We start from the raw sequence: 19,964 nt of genomic DNA, 5'->3' as shown, positions 1-19,964 counted from the left end.
ACATCATTACTGAAATAAATTTTCTTAAATAATGGAAGAAACAGCTTCAATGTTCAGCAGCTGCAGCTTTATGATCTGTACAATGGAAACCAATCCACCTTTAGATTTAATATGTAATTTCATGTAAGTTTTTCGTGATGAATGGAGAATACTGCAGATGCAGTTTTTACTGAAAAAAATCTTTTCTTTGTTTTTGCCAGCAGTAATAGTCACATTCAGTTGTACTTGGTCAGTAATGTTGATGACATTTCATCACTCATTCAGGTTGCTTTTTCAATTTTAATGAGTATTGGAAATATACACCAGCATTTCCAACTCATGGTTCCTGTTCATCTGGGATTTTTCCTTGCTTCTGTCCATTTGGAATGTTCCAGCTATACCTGTTGCATTTTCCATAATATTAAATAATTGAATTAAAAGATCCAACAGAGAAAGTGATAAATAAATACGTGAATAGGTAGGTGCTAAAATATGTCATAAAACAAAAAACTAAAATTATCTACCAATAGCATAAAGAAAATAATAATCCTGGACACAATATGATGACAAGTGAACATTTAGTGACAGTCCCATAAAGATGTTGTCCTGTAGACCAAAAAAATTCCTCTTTCACCACTTGCAGACTATGTGAATTTCTCACTCACCAGAAAAAATTGACCCTGGTTAAGGTGGTCAAATAGCACTTTGTGATCATAAATACTGATGACCAGCAGCAAACTATCCTGGATCAGGCTTCCTGGTCTTCTAATATGAGATGTGGATCCAAGGGGTCAAAGGTGACTGCCCCCAGTTGAGTGATCACAAGACTCTGTATATACAAATAGCAGATGAATTCCCAATCCCAGGCACTCCTCAAGATAAGGATATTGCTCCAAGCATCTCAAATAAACCAAATAAATGAAATTGCTCTAAGTGTAGTATTTATTGAAAATTGTAGATAGATAAAATATTGATGCACTCACATGTATTGGTGCCCAGAGACTGGCACCAGTCTATGCAGCCTGTGTTTTTATTATTTCCAATGGTGATGGTCGACCTGAGTTCCAAGCCTCGCTTTCAGCAGGCTGGATGTGACGTTACAGAAACCTGGAAGTGACGGGATCACGCTTCTACGTACGTTTTGTCTGGTGGCGTCCTCAGGACTTTCTGAATGGTGGTATGGTGGCAGTTTTAATGAGCAAGACTGTGCCAAAATGTACTAGAGACAAAGGGCAAAGATTTTAAAAGAGATGATAAAGCATTGTAAACTTGGCCAGTGGTAGGATAGCTTTTAATCCAGGAGAAAAGACCTAACTGGCATGTGGCACTTTTTATTGCTAACTTAAGAGAATGTGAATGTAATAGATTATGAGAAAAGGGGAATATTTTTTTTTCAAGCAATGAAGCAAACAAAAGGCAGCTTGAAGAACAGATGGTCAGCAACAAGTAAATTCTCTGCTTTGTGCACCTACACTTTAAAAAAAAATGTCCCCCCAAAAGAACAAAAGTCCTCCCTTCTTACTTTAAAAGAAAAGCCTTGCAGCAAAAAAAAGCAGTTTGCTATGGGTCCGACAGCAGCTAAAAGTGACTGCTGCCCTTTAATCAATCACTAACTTACCTTTGAGGCAAAGTTAAAATAAAACAATATTATGAATGTAACTATGTAATAATAAAAAAATTAGACCGCAAATGGGGGGATTGCCCAAAGAGCTAGCAATCAGAAGTTTCCTGATCTCACCCTATGTAATGTTTCATCTATCGCCTTCTCCATATAGAAACTTTTGATACACTGACCTATAGCTGCTCTGAGCCGCCTGTTTGTTGTGAGGGGACTGGATTATCTAAAAACCTGTTTATTGGCCCATCTATGACTGCTGGCCATGGTTCAAGGCCATGTAGTGTATTATGGTTGGAAAAAATTTGGCCAGAAAAATTTACACATATTTTTTCATGCCTGAGGTCCCCATCTCTATCAAAAAGCATATTTAAACCCAAAAACATACATTTCCAAGTCAACAATTTTTGAACATCTGCGATTCACTGAAAATCCATGCTCATAGTAAATCCTAATCTCATCCTTTTTTGGAATTCTAATGCCAATTGTGAGTCAGATCTTCTCATACAACATCAGATCTCACTGGGCACAAATTCCCATTGACACTCTTCAAAACTTTGCAGAAAGCCTTCATAGAAGCGGAAAACATACATTACTGTGCATAAATCTTGCTAATAAAGCCTCTAGCAGTCATCCAGAAATGAAATAACAGAAACTGACCTTAAAAAAAAAAAAAGTGACAATGCAAAAAAATTGAATTAACCTAATGAAGAAAAATTAAAATAAAAAAAAATATATATAAAAAAAAAAAAAATATATATATATATATATATATATATGTGTATATATATATATATATATATATAGTTAGTTAGTTAGTTACATTAGGTTTGCAATAATGTTCTGTGCTTCATTTTTAAATTGCTCTGGGCGATTATAATAATGGTGTTGTTGCAGTGTACCTCACTGGCCTCCATCATAGTATTGTTCTAACACTTCATTACCTTAAGAGTGCTAATTGCAGTTCTATAATTTTGGCATTTTACAGAATGTCACAGGAATTAATTTGCGATTCCGCATTCTACCCATTAAACTACGCGTAATCTAACATGTCATTATCTTGTGATATCCCTCTTCTGACTTTGTTTGCTACAGCCGAGCCTAGAATTTGAAAATAAGATGTGGACAATCTTTGTTGTGCTTACAGTTCTATATATTGAATGACAGGAAACTAATTTTATCTCACCTAGTAGTATAATTGCGTGTAACTGGGCACATTTTCCTTATTTTTTGCGTGTTTTTGGAGCAACATTATTCATTTGAATGGGCTGCCCTCTGCTTTTAAAAACGTGCCACGGTAGCTTCTGTACCCATTTGTGGAGCTGATTTTGGTGTGTTTTAGACAACCCAATTTTGTTTTTTATAAGCATATTTAGGGCACCCAAAATGCTTGCTGCATGACTTTTCTTATTTCATTTTGCATTTGTTGCATTTCAGGAACATGTGCAGAAACTTGCATTTCTGAGCTTATTTCCAATACACTCAGGTGTGAACCGGGCCTAAGGCCCCCATCTCTATCATAAAGCATATTTAAACCCAAAAACATAAATTTAATATAATTAATTGGGAAAATTTCTGAAAAAAAAAGAAAACGAATACCTAGTTATTAGCAATATATTATTGATTTTAGGTTTACTTATGCTTTAAAGTGAACCTACTGTATTTTCATTTTGGATAGCATGGGAAAGGTTTTTAATCTGTGTCAACTTTTTTGCCCTGCCTGTCCCTTTGGGGAGATTTCACTTCACTTCCTGCCTTGTAGACACAATTGGAAGTGGAAGGAAACATCTCCCATGAGGGAAATCCCCTGTCCAATGGGGACACTTGTTTAGGTGTCAACTGTCTAACAATTTCCTCTCTATTCTTGTTCAGGTGGCAGCTCAAAATTTTATATTTTCCTTCACTTATCAACTTTATGGTCAAAGATCACCCTATGGTTGACACAGGCAGCAATACAAATCTGACAGACATTCTAACCCCCCCCCCGCTACTCTATCCACTATTTATGGTTTTAAATAAACTTACCAATTTAGGTTCTTATATAGACTAGTAGTGCATTAGTTGGCATTGCAAATCGCATTATTATTTTGAGTAAAAAATACTGCTTTTGTCATGAATACAAAAATGGTGATCCTGCGGTAATAACTCAAAATATGGGCCCTGAACCAAGCTGTGCTGTTTAACAGCAGTGAAGGTGTAGGACTTGGCTATGCTGTCTGGCAGGAATGTCTGAATTACTTGACTGGCTGAAAATAATTACACATTGTTTGGCAGGTTAAAATGATTTACGAGTTTGTATTTCAACTATGTATTAAGCTGCTTGTCTGCATTTCAGCTTTAAAGTGAAAACTGCTGTAATAACTCAAAATGTATGCTCACCACAAACCCACAATAGCTTGTAGAAATGAAAAGAGACTTTTTATACTCAGTACTGCATCATTACTGAACTTCTTTCTTCCTTCTTCCTTCTTCCTCTTCCTTCTTCTTTCTTCTTCTTCCTCTTCCTCTTCCTTCTACTTCTTTCTTCTTCCTTCTTCTTCCTTCTTTATTCTTCTTCCTTTTCTTCATTGTCCTTCTTTTTTTCTTCTTCATAACAAAACAGTATTCATAATATATATTTTTAGCTATTTTTTGAATATTTGAAACAATACTCCTGCTTAACAAGATAAAATAGAAGAATAACAAGAGACAATGAATATTCAGTTAAAGGATAAGATGACAAACCAGTGTTTGTTGGAGTATTTAGATTCAGTAGAGAGATTTCCACGCAGTATTTTTTTTTCTGCCACTAGATGTCTGCAAATCATTGAACCCACTTCCTGTGAGCCAAGGTTATCTTAGATCCACCACAGCCTGTGACTGGACAGTGAAAGGAGAATTAGCAGTGATGAGCTCATCGTCTGACATTCTGCATCAGCATGCTTCTTGTCAATACAAGAACTGATTGGCTCCTTGTTCTGCTTTTTCTCTCACTCTCCAGATCTGCTGTACAGGAACTGTACATACCAAGTCAAATTCAGGCACTTACACTGCTTGCATTTAAAAAATAAGTTTAGTTAAGTAGTAATGATTACAAAGCTGCTTTCATGTGTGTACTTTATTTACCTAGACTTTGGCATTGAATTTGTTCTCAGAACAGCATCAACAGCAATAAAAACATTGTTAGAACTTCTAACCTTTCCCCACTCTTCCATGAATAAGTTATTGTTTCTATCTGCGGCCCTGTTGAACAGATTTCACATCAGCTACTGTCCTGAGTGGAAATCTCCCTAATAAGGACAAATCAATAAAAACTTATTGGGGATCCTGACCCTTCCTAAGTCTTATAAATACTAATTCAAATATTTTGTCTGAAGTTGGGATTTAAAGCCTCACTATCACTCTGCCCATGCAGAACAAAGTGACAGTATCTGCACATAACCCCCCCCCCCGGGGCAAGTACAAGCCATTCTAACTTGCCGTTTCCTTGCTATAGCATGCCCACTGTCTAGTCTTCGTTGGTAACTTAGAGGTTAGACAGGGGGATGACAGTGTTGTGAATGGCCTGGCCCTGTAACATATGGGAGGTCATTTAGTCCCTCATGCCTGGAAGGACAGCTCTGTAACAAGGGCTCTAGAGGTGTGGAGAGGTGGCGAGGGAATGTGGCTGAGAAAGTACACATGACTTGGGGGTCAACTGACATCACGGGTCCTTTTTTTTCCCTCTACTGGCAGTGGTGGGCAGTTTATATTGCAGCACAAACATTGCTCATGTAACAATGCCCAATTAAAACTCTGCTCTGCAATACTGTAATCCCAGGCTGCTTGAAGACTTGCTTCCAAGGGGCGCGTCCATGACAGCCCAGGTTCTCACAGGAAAGGAATTGATTGGCATTGGCTTTTATTCCACCTGAAAAGCAGTATTACTGCAAAAATTACTTTTTTTTATATTTGTATTTTTTTTTAGAAAGGTAAAAATCCAGCACCATAACATATTGGCATAAAAACTGTTACTTTACTTCATACATGAAAATTTAAAATGGAATTAATTCCATTAAAATCTGGAAGCTGATTGGTTTCTATGCAAAGTTGCACTAGAGATTCCACGCTACAATTTTAGTAAATAACCCCCATTTATCAAAAGTTGAAAAACCATACATAGCATACTGTTTTATTTTATTTTCTACCGACTGTATAAAGTGATTTTTTTGTATACAGTATATTATATATATAAATATATTGAAGATATTCTGTGTAAATAATATATAGCTAGAGAGGCTTCCTTATCCTAAAGAAAACTGTTTTGTAATCCTTACTTCTGGTAAGAAAGAGAGCCACTAGGTACAGTTGGAAATCAGAATTTCATTTTATTTTCACCGGCTTCTCACACTGCTTGTTGATCAGGTTGTTAAAAAAAAGATGAAGTATTAAATTATGGAAAAATGTGTTTTTAATACAAAAATAAAGAACACCTTGAGGCCAAATCCATTTTACTTTCTTTTTTTCTTTGATCTGAACTAGTGTTTTATGTATGGAGTGGCAAACTTTCTGCAAATACTTTTTATACATTTACATGAGAAGGAGAGGATGATCTTTAAGGTTTCACATAATAGATGTGTCTTCATGCCTACTGGCCCTACTGGATGTTATTGCATTATAGACACTACTGCATATTAAGAAAGCTTGGGCCAGTCAAAATGGCTTTCGTTACAGTGTGAGAAGTCTCTTTTTTTTTTGCTCAGATCAAAAGAAAGATCATTAAAAAGAGTACAAATAAATTACTTTTTCTTACTTCTATGCTACTTTCTCTTTTTTGCATTTAAGTCTGCATATAGATATCAGAACAGTATTGGTGGTAGAGACAAAACATAGATATAGGATTTGTAATAGTTCTGGAGAGATTCAAACTGTTAAAGAGGAACTGTGGGAAAAGATAAAAAAAATCACATATACTGTAGTCGATCATTAGCACTAAGAAAGTGTTTATTGTTTTCTATACCCCCTGAAAAGTTTTATTACCTCTTGATTATGCCAATAGATCTGTTTGTGGGCCTGGTTGAGCAGCTCCAACTACACCATTTTGTGAGGAGGTAGATTCGCCAAATTGTGGGCAGGATCACTCGCTTTTGCACATGGGGAACCTTTGGATGTGTGATGGCACCCATCAATGCCCATCAATAAACCAGGCGGGGGTAAAATCACCCTTATGGCAACACTCCAATTTAGAAATGAGCACTGTGTGCAGTAATAAATGTACAGAGCCCCTCTGTGAATGTATTGCCCATGTCCTTGCACACCTTGCTGTTGAGTGTCACATTTAGGAAGAACACCCAGAGCCCATGCCCTCTCCACCAGTCAGTGTACCACTGCCACCTCACTCCCAGTGACAGAATGGGTTCCCGCTGAGTACTTGCGCGAAACTCATGTGTGCTCGCCATTACCGCTTTACTTCCATCTCATACAGTTAGACCGAGGATCTCCGTAATGGGGGTTTGGTCCCGTACTTGGGGAACTGTCCACTAAGGAAGGAAATCAGCACACAGACCTCCTCGCTACCGGAGCATCCCTTACCCATATCAGGTACCACTGTAATGACTGACTGTTGTACACTTCACGCCAGTTCCAGTTACCTATAGTAACTACATTCCTTCTCCTACATGTTTTGCTGAATTAACCTTCAGTAGTGACCTTGCCTCATATCCCAAATGTGCCTTACTGACTCAAGTTCTTTTATACGCCATGAACCATCATGCACCCCTTTTTAAGTAACTTCAGACGAGGCTTAGAAACAGTTGATGCAACTTTTACTGAACAGAGTAAGAAGTTCAATAAAACACCATCCCCTAACTCTCAATCTAGTGGCTCAGGCATACCTCAATAGCTGAAAGTCCACAAGTGGACTTTTGGAAAAAGGGTAACAACATGATTAGTTCTGGAGGGAAACAGGCTGTCACCCTGTGGTCTTAGATGGACCTCTTAAAAACATTAAACATATTAAAGCCCAGCTTCAGCTAATGATTTTTAGGCAGTTACAGTAACAGTGCTTTATTTTTCTTTTGGAAAAAAGTTGAAAGCTTAATTAAACCCAAAAACAGAAATGTAATATGCTGTAGCTTACAAATCATTGAATATGGTGGCTGCATTTGTTTTCTTTTTTCAAGCATTTATTCCTTTATTTCCATCTGGTGATTGGCCAATCATATACCGCCTGTCTTGGGGCGGCTACGTTTACTCTTCCACTGTATCTCTGAAGAAGCCACATAGCCACCTTTGGACAGCAGCATTGTCAATCAGCGGAGAGGGTAGTGTTAGATGGTATAGTATATTTAAATGTACCTTGCATAAGTGACTAACAATTTAAAGCCGAACAACTTATAAAGTAGTTACAGCAATATATATGTTTTTTCTTTTTTGGATAAGTGTTTTACATAATTGAAAAAAAGCTTTCCATCGTAAGCACCCCTTTCAATGCTAAATGCTTGGTTTCAACCCTCTAACTCCCATTTTTGCTGGACAGCTTTGATTTGTTAAAGGAAGCTGAAAAATAACAGACTTACTGGCTAGATCACCAGGCAATAAGCTATTTAACAAGGAGGACAAAGACTGTGGTGTTAACGCTACAGACAAACTATAATTTTTTGTCATTTTTGATTTAAGCCCTAGTTATAATATAAACCATGTGAACGAAAGATGAGAGTTTTAAGTACTCATTTAGCTATAATGGTTGTTTCAACTGTCAGTTTTCCTGGACAGCTTGGCATGCATGTACAAGTGGGAAAATTAATAAACAAAGGGCTGAGATTTTTTTTTTTAAGGAATTTATGTACTGAATTATGCTATTACCCTAGGTTCACACCTATGCAGGTTGCATTTGATGAATTTCTGCATTGCATTTTACATTTTTGCTGTGTTTTTGCAGTTTTTTTCATGTGTTTTGCAGGGGTTTTGTTTCTTTTTTTTTTATTTCTCTTGTTGCTAGACAGATTTTAAACACAAAACTCATAAAAAATGCAGCAAAAAACGCAATACATGCTTTTCTCTAGAATTCCCATTGAGGTCTATAGAACCAAAAATACAATGTTTTGCATTCAAAAAACTCCCTGACCCTTTCCAAAAAAGCACCGGGTGAAAACACAGAGATGTGAACCTGTCCCATAGGCAATCATCTTAAATGGACTCTACTGCGTTTCTGCAAAATGCTGCAGAAAATGCTTAGGTGTGAACCTGGGGTTACAGGTGTCACCACTAACCACATTCAATACCAGAATACAATATTTTTGGCAACAATGGGCCTTTAATATCTCTCCCATGTCCCAAAACGTTCAGGAAATATTTACACTCTTATTAAATCTCTGCAACCAATGTTTAGTTTTAATTATTATACCTGTGTAAGGCTAGGTATGAGAGTTATGTGTTATTAAACTTTTTGGAACCACAGACTTGGATCTTACAAAGTGACAAAATGAAATACCTTGGTGACATCTCTGCTCATGGAGACAGAAGGTCTGCTAATACATTGGAAGTAGGCTTTGGCTAACTGTCCAAGGCTGTGAATGCATCTTCCTCAAGCATATTCCCTTTGGTTAGCATAGGGGTATTAAATGGCCATCTGCATGGTATGATTGCTGCCCCGTTGATGTTTAATTTTATGATGAGCTAGGTTGAGATGCTGGAGCATTACAGGACTCAAATGAGCTGCATACAGAGATCCAAAAAATGGTAAATATCCTTTTAAAATGAGGCAAGCCCTCCAACAGGTTATTGTATGATCTATTATTGTTGAATCAATAAATTACAAAAGATCACATTCACCAACTGTGTACAAATTTAAAAAAATTGAAGATCTACATTTTTGAATGTCATCTACAATTCTCTTACACAAATCAACTTGAAATTTACATTTAGTGTCTGTTTAAGGCACTTTGTTTCCAGACACTCTGCAAGCTGGTATAAGTCCTTCCGCCGCTGAGATTCTACAGCATGCCTCTCCATTGTTCTACATCGTTGGTGAACGACTGTGTACAGGGTAATGAGGAGTGAAGCCACACACTGCACTGTATCAGCAGTTGGAAGCCTCATGCACTTGTCAGAATAAAGCTGACGTACTGGTGCACTGAGCAGAACTGTAAAGGTGCTAGACTGCCATATTCCTCATTACATTGCAGTTTTGCAAAGTTATCTGAAAAGGTCACACACTGTTTCATGGTGAGACAAGCCTGCAGAGATTCTTGCTTAATGAGTGCAAATGCTGGAGGCTTCTGTTTAAAGCGACCCTCTATCACTCTTGCTATGGGAGCAGTCAAGTGTTAAAGCTTGCAAGCAGTTAAATTCATAGCTGGAATACATATATGGCTACTGTGTTGTGATAATCATGTTCAGTCAGTGCTGTGATCAACGTAGTCTGGTCTGTGACCCTTTTTGTTCTATACTGCAGTTGGGGTGTGTATATAGCCAACACATTTTACATGATTTAAGTAAGGAAGTAAAGGGTTAAAATGCCATCAGTGAAATTTTTGCTTCCCTTGATACAGTATATAATACAAAAAGAGGGGAATTCACCTCTTAGTTGTCAATGCAACATGTGTCTCTATTGGATGTTTTGGCCTCACCTCCTGTTGGGTCAACTGTAAAATTCTGGAGTTTCCCTTATTTTCAGTTTCATCACAATAGTAACTAGGGCAGATAGAGGGACACAGCAGGGACACAGGTGAAACATAAATAAATACATACACAAATAAATTAGAAACAGGGCATCAATAAATATTTTTAAAATCCCAAAATGAAGGACCATTGTTGCAAAGCTGAATGATGCTAAAACTCATGTAACAAAGATCTCTTTCACTTAGTTTGATATACCCAGGTTGTCATTGTTTGAGTTCAATGGATACTGTGATAGATGCTACAGCCCTAATAAAGGGAAATAGTTTGGCCCACAAAACACTGGCTTCTTTTAGGTATACTATTGCAATTTGTGGATCAATAAACTACATATTTGGACTCTCATCATGTGTGTTTGGCACTCCTTCTGGTTCCAATACACATATATTACTCAAGCCTGGTGATCTCTTGGATTGGAAAAACTCCTGCTTTGTGCTGAACTAAGGCTGTTTCAGTCCCAACTAAAAACTTTCCATTATCTACAAAAAAACTTGTATCTAGCACCTCGCACTGGCACCTACCCTCAGTTGAATACACAGTAGGGGCACAGACAAAAGCACATCCAATCACTTTCCAAAGCTTGCTGTCTCAACCTGCGCAACCTCTCCAAAATACACTCCTTCCTAACCAATAACACCACAAAGCTCCTAGTCCACTACCAGATTATCTCTCTGCTTGAGCACTGCAACTCCCTCCTCATTGGATTACCTTTACATAGGCTATCCCCCCTTCAGTCCATCATGAATGCTGCTGCCAGACTCATCCACCTTACCAACCATTCAGTGTCTGCTACCCCTGTCTGCCAATCCCTCCATTGGCTGCCACTCACCCAACCAATTAAATTCAAAATACTAACAACAGCGTATAAAGCTATACACAGCTCGGCCCCCAGCTACATTGCTAAGTTAGTCTCAAAATACCAACCAAATCGTTTTCTTCGTTCATCCCAAGACCTCCTGGTCTCTAGTTCCCTTGTTACTGTGGCAGCAACCGAATATTGCAGAGTTCCCCTTTAAGCTTTAAGGGTTCTAAAGCTTCTGTTTGCAGAACTAAGCTATCAGTTCGCTTTCTCCCCCTCATTTCCTGTGGACAGTCTGTCCCAGTTTAGCAATTGACACCCTGAACTTTCAGTTGGTAATAGTACCGCAAAATGTAAAAACAAGACTATATCCTGTGTACTGCTTAGACTATATGTCAAAGGTATAACAAAGCAAAGAGGAAATATATGCATTGTGACATAATCGTTGGTATATACACAGGTATGATTCTGTTACAACTTACTTAGCCTGCAGGCATGAGCCCAGACTGGGTCACTCAGTGCTGATTAATAAACAGCTTGTTTTCCTCAAGTTCATGTCCAGAGTTTTCCTGGTATTCCCAAAGCTGCTACAAAATCACCTCCTCTCATGATCACCTCTAGGACTTATCCTGAGCCTCTCCTATCCTCTGGAATTCCCTACCCCAATCCGTTAGGCTATCTCCTACTTTGTCCACTTTTAGGCAGTCCCTGAAGCTTATGCTGCCTCCACCTAACAACTGTGCTTTTATTTTCTCCATCAGCTTGCCCCTCACAGTTATTACCTTTTTGTATCACTTGACCCTTCCCTTTTAGATTGTATAGAATAATAATAATAAAAAAAAATAGAAATAAAAAATAAATAAAAGTAGAAAGGGGTTTCAATTCTGCCCTACTCTATAAACAAAACTGAAAAAAATGTTTATCAATATTCATACACTTTAGGTAGTAAAGTTTTCCCAACAATCTTACCCTTGTCTGCCACACTAGTAGGACCTCCCTGTGTTCTTCTATTCTGCACATAGGTTTGCTCAACAGGGAACATGAGCAATAACAATCTGACAGGTTCTAACCCTATATATTGGCAAATTATTGAGCAAAAATGGTCATTGTACATTCAGTTTGCTGACAATCAGGCAATGCATGGGCTAGAAAGACTGCAAAAGGTTCTGGAATTAAGTATGCTTGGCATGTCAAGAATAACTGTGCCTCAATTCATATGGTTAAAGTAAATACAGATATCCATTTTTCATTTTGGAAGGTTTATTGGTAAGTCAGATCCACCCTATGTTTATATATTTATTATTTAATATGAAGGTACATCCTTGAGAATAAAAGACTCTATTTAAAGTGTAAGTCATATTAGTATGGTAGGGCAGCACAGTGGCTAAATGGTTAGCACTTCCGCCTGGCAATACTACATGGCGACATGCTCACTGCCCTGCTTGCAATTCATGTGTTCTCCCATGGTAGGACTACAAACTGACATGATCCTGCCCAGTCAATCTATGTACACCAGTCAACCATTGCCAGTAGGTAAAATCATGGGCTGCATTATTAAATTGGTAGAAGTGACATTAGCCCTAACCTGCTTAGAGTTCGAGTGACAGCAGTCAGGTGACCACTGCAGAATAATGTCAGTGTTTCATTTCTCAATGATGTCCTTCCAATGGTCTTGATATTTGAATTCTGCCTGCACATATTTTTTTAAAGAAGGTCTCAAGTCTAATTAAAACTTTTCTATAGTTTAGAATGTCAGCATTGTTCAGAACTCTACATATAACCTATGAATGTTCTCATTTTGTGAGGTTCACAGGGCAGGAATTAAGCTAATTAGGCGATCTAGTGTATGCGCACAATACCTTGTTTCTTTTCATTTTTCTACATTCACGTGCCTGTTAAAGCCATGCAGGTCGCATAAACAACATTTGTCTTTATTACAGAATGTGTTTTCTGAAATTACCCTAAGGTTTTGTTATGTTAGGATTTGCTAAAGATACTGTAAGTATAAATTACCATAGTTCATAGGATTGTGTGCGTGTGTGTATTCTTTTTTCATTTTATTTAAGGTGTGGAAAATTGCTAAATACTATAATATTCTGGCTTTTTAAAGTGTATCTAAACTCACAAACATAAATATAATAGATTGCAGCTTACCAGTCTTTAGATGTAGTGGCTGCAATAGGGATTTTTCTTCCTGTCCTAGGGTGACAACACTCATTGAGATGTAGTGTTGTCACCGTAAATTGCTTCTCCTCGTTTGGATTACAGACGCCTCACTCTCTCCTCATCTCCATTAAATAAGGCAGAAGGGGTTGTATAGTTCACAGGTGATCATTTGGAAAGCGAATAACATTGCATAGAAATTTCAGTCTAGTGGATGGGAAGTTACAAGGACATGATATTTCTATCAGGATCAATGGGTCATTTTTCTGTCCTTGCACAAAGTGGCCTTAGCTTGAAAAAATAAAAAACTAAGGAAGCCACCAGAACTAAGGACTGGTAAGTTGCAAAATATTACTTTTGTTCTTGTTTTTCGATACACTTTACTTGGCTTATCCACTCACAGCTGTTTCATTTTGGGGTACTAACCACTGAGTGCCAGTTCACATACTGTATATGCGGATTGGATGTGGATTGAACCACACCCAATCCGCTTGACATGTGAAATAAAATTGCTTCCTATAGTGCCTGTTCACATATGTCCAGTGTTCTGGCAGTGCGGATTCAGTGTGAATTAAAAAAATAGTCCTGTCCGATTTCTGAGCAGTGCAGTCCTGTTTAGGTGAGGATTAAAGGCTATTGACTTCTATGGGAACCGTTTATAAACTGCTTATGTCATCAGTTGTTAACAGGATAAAATCCTGACCAGAACCTGATCTAAACCTGTCCTGAACCTGATCTAATCCTGTCCTGAACCTGATCTAATCCTGTCCTGAACCTGATCTAAACCTGACCTGAACCACTGAATAGTGTTGGGCTGAACACCCCCCTGATCCTGCCCCCATGTGAATAAGTATGGGGTATATGGTACCACTGCTCATTCACAAAAAAAAAGTGTCATGCAAAAAATGACAGAAGATAGTCTTTGACATGTCCTTTAATAAAAACAAACATTTAAAAAAATGTCCCCCCAAAGTAGATCCAATATCAATCACAATGCCCACTGCCACCACCGACCTGAATAAAATCCGCTCTGCTTTCAGTGCTGGCTCCTGCCATCTGACGGCTGTACTGGCCTGACAGTTCTTAAATACTGTGATGATGTCAGTCATGCACTGTGATTGGCTAAAGCATTTCACCTGACCTGTGGTCAGGTGCATTGCTTTGGCCAATCACAATGCACTGTCAGGGCGCAATGAATTGCAAATAGCTTGCCAAATGCCCTTACTGTTCTCATGTTGACCGAACACACGAACGGATGAGGTTTAGGTCGAATTTATGTTTGACTCAAATACCAAGCCCAACCTTACCACTAAACAATTACTGTATCAATCAGCTGTGAAACCTGAGCTTCATTCTGCACCGCATCTGTGTGAATCAGCACCACATTCTTATATCTCTTGGGATTTCTGCAGTGAGATGTCACCAACTGAAAACCCAACTCCACCCTGTTGCTACTCCTATTATGGGGGGATCTGGCTCTCAAAACTCAGAGAAAGCATCACAAGGAGTGAGACTTAAAAACAGGTGCATCGGGTTGGCAGGTCCAGTAACTATAATGAAACCAGTGGGGAATGCAATACGTCAATAATATGTTTGCAATATGTACATAAACTTTGGTTTAATGGGTTTTTTTGCACTCTGTCTTCCAGAACTTGTACAAGCTGTTCCAGGGCAGCAAACATCGTATGCTGCAATACTAAGAAGGAAATCACTGAGTTCTTCATCATCACTGTTTAACTCAAAGAGCCGGCCGAGATACAGCAGTTCTGCATTGGAGTCGATTGGTCAACCATTGCAACCTGGGAGGGAAAGAGCCAAACAGTACAGCTTACCCACAAACCTCTATCAAATGTTAGATGGTTTCAGACAAGATGATGGTAAGTTACTGCAAATATAAACATAATTTTTTTCTTTATCTGCACTTTAGATCTTATATTAAAAACAAAAAAGATGAATAATAGTGGCAAGCATTTATGGTGTTGTTATTGGTACGTTAAGACTCCGGCTCCCCTTGGTACCACCTTAAACTTTTAGACAGTCTATGGAAATGAAAGAATTTACATTATTCTTAACAAGCAGTAATTGAATTTACAAAAAAGCCCTCACAAACTACTATACCTTAAGGAACTGGGAAGCAATACATTCTCAAAAGTCACAGCAGAAGCACTGAAGTTGCTAAGCTACCTCAGCAGCTCAACTCCTCTGTTCCCCAGCAGTGACTCAATAGCTCAGATCACCTTGCTTACCCTTCCCAGCATTGGCTTGTTTGTCAATCAGTTGCTAGCCACACCAAGCCCTGCCCACTGCTATCTGGAGTGACAGCACTGCCTGGATGGCTGAAACACCCTCCCACTGTGAGCTGCAGTACTTGGGGGGTGAGTATGTGAGACAGAAATAAACAAGGAATTGTCTCACCCAGGGAAAGTAAAATATGTTATTTTTTTCATTATTCATATACTGTATTTTATGAAGCTTTTGTATTCCAAAGTATCAGGATTTGGAGCCTCTTTAGACTGTCACATGGGATCCTTTAGATGGAAGGATATGTAAATACTTGAGTGTCTGTTTCCTGGGCACAGGTTGAGTTAAAGATCTTATTCCAGGGAACACATGATACATCACCATAAAAGGTAGTTGTGGAGTGTGGTTAAAATTCTAGCATAATCCCTTAAAATCATACATCCAGGGAGTAGCCAGATTTGACACACTTTGTACCATATTCATAACCTCAGCCCCAAGTCAGTGTTCTTGAGTTTCAGCATCCCGCAATGCAATGCAAATGTCACTATTTGTGAGTACAGAAGCATCCATGAGGGGGTTCCAAGTGTCTGACATTAATGTCAGGTTAGTGTCCGAACCAATCTGATTTCTTGCATAATACATCCATCCTTCAAAAGAAAATACAACATGCTAATTTACCATTATTTTTAAGTAAAACACCATGAATGGTAAGGAGCTGTATGCTATGCGCAGTCCGTGGTGCTTACTCCATGTTTATACGGCATTTCCCAAGCATTAGGTCATGAGATTTCTGCTGAAGGGAAGGATCAGCATTTGACCAGAACCACTGATTGGGAAACAGTTCCCTAAGCAGAGATCACATGACCAGTACTTAGCCTTTTGGACATATGACAGGCTATTGTGACATCCCAAAGCAACAGTTACTGAAGTTATTCTTGCTCTCTATGGGAATTTGTAAGAGAGCAGGGTGGACCGGGTAGCAGGGCAGGAAGGAGCATGGAGCAGAAGGATCCTAGTTGGCTATAGTTCAACTTAATCACTTTGGCTTTGCTTTGCAACCTTTTACTTTGTGAGCCAGGTTCAATGCATTAAAACATTTTCTGGACTCCATGATCAATCTGCATGATTCAAGCAATATGGTCACATGTGATGACCAGTTATAGCACTTTCAGCACATGGTACATGACATTACAGCTTCCTGAATCAAGCCTTGGGCTTATTCAATAACCAGATAGTTTGTTTCTTCAATAAAGCTGTATAGGGAGAAAAGCACTTTAATCCATACCAACCACACAGAATCCAATTTCTATTGGTCTGCCAGCACTGAAATGGATTTTGATGGGCTGCTATGAGACAATACAATTTGCCTTAGTGTTGACAGAGAAGTAGAATCAACTTTAGTGGTAGCAGTGCAGCAAAAAATGGATTCTGAATTTGCTTGGTAAAGTTTCGAATGTTTTTTCATTTTCTCCTTGCACCACCTTATTGAGTAAGCCAACTAGCTTATGTACTTCCATATTGAATCAACAGATTGCTTCTTAAGGAGATCTCAGTACACAGAACCCTTATACTGCAGCTGGTTGTTAAAAAGTGAGATTGGCAATAGACCTAATGCCTCTTTAATAATGATAAATACACATACTAGAGATGAGTAATTATCCACTGTCCAATTCTCAACTCTCCATCAACAAAGGTTAACATTTTTTAGGGAGAAAATACCAACCATATACCTTTCCTATTGATAACATTACTAATAAGTGTCAATTTTACCTGGTAAAACACTAGTCAGGTGGTAACTATACTATCAGCTGATTTTCCTTGTTTGCAGAGGTTTTCATCAAAGCATTTCCCAAGGAGGAGCTATAATGGAAAACCATATGTTGCTTGTGGGGAGGGGCAGTGTGGTGCGGACAATAAATACACAGTCAAGTTGTAGCAAAACCTGAAACTTGTATTGAGACGAATTCCAAAGTTGCAAAGACCCTAATGGGAGAGCAGGGAGGTAACTCACAATTCAATGTAGTCACAGATGCAGATGAGGAGAGGTGCCGGCAGGGTCTGTTTAAAGGATGAAGTGCATCCTGGCAGGTCCAGTCCTGAGAGGGGAGACTTTTGATAGGTTAGCATGTCCCTAGCCTTTCCCTCCTTATCAAGAGCCTATCCCTACCACTATTTGTTGTTCCTGACATGCAGGGTCTCTTTCCCTACACTAGCCACTCCCAAAATGCATGCCAAAATCAGGGGGAGGAGGGCTCAAATAGACCCTGCTGCCCCAAGATGGCCACCAAGGGTCACACTGCCGACCCTTAGCCAAACGGAACGCTGCTCCAATTGATTCAAGAAACCAAGTTTCCCTAGGACATCCTATCCAGGCTGTGGTACCACTTGGTTCAATCTCTACCTACACTAAAGAAAACAGACTGCACCTGCTTACATGCTGATATAAACATTCAGTTTCCTCCAGCAGCATTCTAGGGGATTGCATGATACAAATCAGACCAGCTGATATAGCTAAAGCCACCTAGCAAATCTGAAGATTGCCCCCCATTTACTGATGTGTAATATGCCCCCATCCTTAATATAATGACCATACAACACACCTAACGCTATGTACTCCAAGGCTTAGATTATATATTTGTATCAGCATTTGGTTTTTGTCCCGTGAAAAGTGATAAACGAGAGTGTGAAGTGCTATTTCCTCCAGTATGCAGATCTAAAAGCCAAGAAATAGCAGGTTCATGAAAGCACAGATAAGATGAAAAGTTAAATCGCATCAATGCAAATCAGCCTCTTAAACGTGATTACTATTTAAATAAAGGGCCCTTCCCAGTGTCTGTAAGATGTTGATGTTTACCTGCTAAACATTATTAAAATGCACAGTTAAATTACTCCTTAAGAGCTGTAACAAATGTGCACATGCATAATGTGATTAACTGCAAGCTATGAATAACAATATGAATTTCATTATAGCTGGTTACAAGAGCACAATGTCTTGTTCCATGTCACCAAGGCTTATCAATAAATATGGCTACCTCTGCTCATTTATTATCACTGGAGCAAAGCAGATTGCTACTACACTTTTCAAGGAGGATGCCAGAGCAGAGATGTGTGTGCAATGTCTAGAGACATATGATTAGCAAACAGCTTCATACTATATATGCACATATAGTGTATATGGTGGAGGTGTTTTTTTCAACTCTGATACCAATTACTAAACAATTTTGTACTTTTTTCAATAAAACATTTTGATCAAAACATGTGGTCCCATGGAGGTAACCTCTTTCTGGACATTCCTTAGTCTATTCTATTTTGGTACAGTGTAGTCAGGTTACAAGGACCGCACCCTGTAGTGGTGAGTTGGTGGATCTATGATCTATTAGGGAAGGGGAGCTTGATTGTTATATTTCCCCTTTCTTATTTGCTTTGTTCTCAGTATTTATTTAGTATGTTACATGCCAAAATATCTGGAATTATGTTCTTTTATTTAGGGTGCCATTACTATTTAGAGCCTGCTTGTCTCCATTGGCAGCAAGCATGGCAGTTTTGGAGCATTTCTGTCCCCGAACCTTCTCTTGCAACCATGATAATGCTATTAATTAGCACAGATGGTAACAACGCGGGGCACTCATCCAACTTCCCACCCTAATGGCAGTAATAGATTTTAAAAAAATGCATGCAAACAGTTTGAAAATGGAGGCACATATGTGCCATGAGTAGAGACAAGTTCTTATGTTGGTCCTTAGGTCACCTGCCCACCTCCAGTCTGCTCATTGGAATATTATTAAGAACTCTTCCTCCTATTACCTTAGAGTCATGTCAATCCTACTGGTGGTGTATTTTGTTTTGTTCTTTTTAAGCAATTCCTTGCTAAAAAAATAATAGTTATTGTCCATGGAATTACTAACTTGCTAATATGTAGCTCATTCGCTTGATGATTGAGTTTGTGCAGCACTTCATGTCAGCAACTAGCTCACTAACTAGCTCACTAACTAACTGGAAGAGGCCATCTACGTCCACATCTATAGCTTAGCTACACATTGCTGAAGGAGTGTGATTTGTAGCGGTGGATGTTATCATAAAGATGTAGACCTCTAGCTGCTATAAATCTCTTCTTAGCCACAATTCACCAGTGACTATAGCAATTCCATTGCTCGCTACAACACACTGTTAGCGATTTGTAGTAGCAACTAAACTGGTTAGACCTTGTTTACACTTGCTGTTAGGGGGTGATAAAAACATGTGTCTGACCCATGTTTTACTACTCCCCAGCCACCCCCATTTAAGCACTGAAGGCAGCAGTACATATGCTGTTGCCACAATACTTTGCATCATGGCAGAGCAAAACTTGTCCCCAATGTCATACACTGCAGGTAATGCTGTCCAATGAACATGACCCATTCAACGGTTGTGGCAAGGTGGTACAGGTTTTTAGGGTAAAAACAGGAAGTGCAGCAGCAACAAAATTCCTCCTCACTGCCGTTTAAATGTCTTCTGAAAAGAAATCCACCATGGATAGCTCTTCAGAGGGCA

At 38.7% G+C, this 19,964-nt stretch overlaps 1 protein-coding gene across 1 annotated transcript in view; it reads left to right on the top strand.

Moving 5' to 3' along the window:
• Nucleotides 1-19,964, top strand: part of LOC149454008 (contactin-5-like) — a gene marked incomplete at its 3' end in the record, with an annotated part of 1,251,777 nt that overhangs the window by 1,206,780 nt on the left and 25,033 nt on the right. Inside the window, exon 7 of the mRNA XM_089687921.1 lies at nt 14,843-15,070. Within this exon, the coding sequence (XP_089544047.1) occupies nt 14,843-15,070 (228 nt within the window). The remainder of the gene's footprint in view (nt 1-14,842; nt 15,071-19,964) is intronic.

This window comes from Staurois parvus, unplaced genomic scaffold (assembly GCF_062004578.1).
Source record: "Staurois parvus isolate SC_StPar_1 unplaced genomic scaffold, SC_StPar_1.0 ptg000440l, whole genome shotgun sequence".
Classification (NCBI taxonomy): domain Eukaryota; kingdom Metazoa; phylum Chordata; class Amphibia; order Anura; family Ranidae; genus Staurois; species Staurois parvus.
This window is presented reverse-complemented; position numbering and strand designations above follow the sequence as displayed.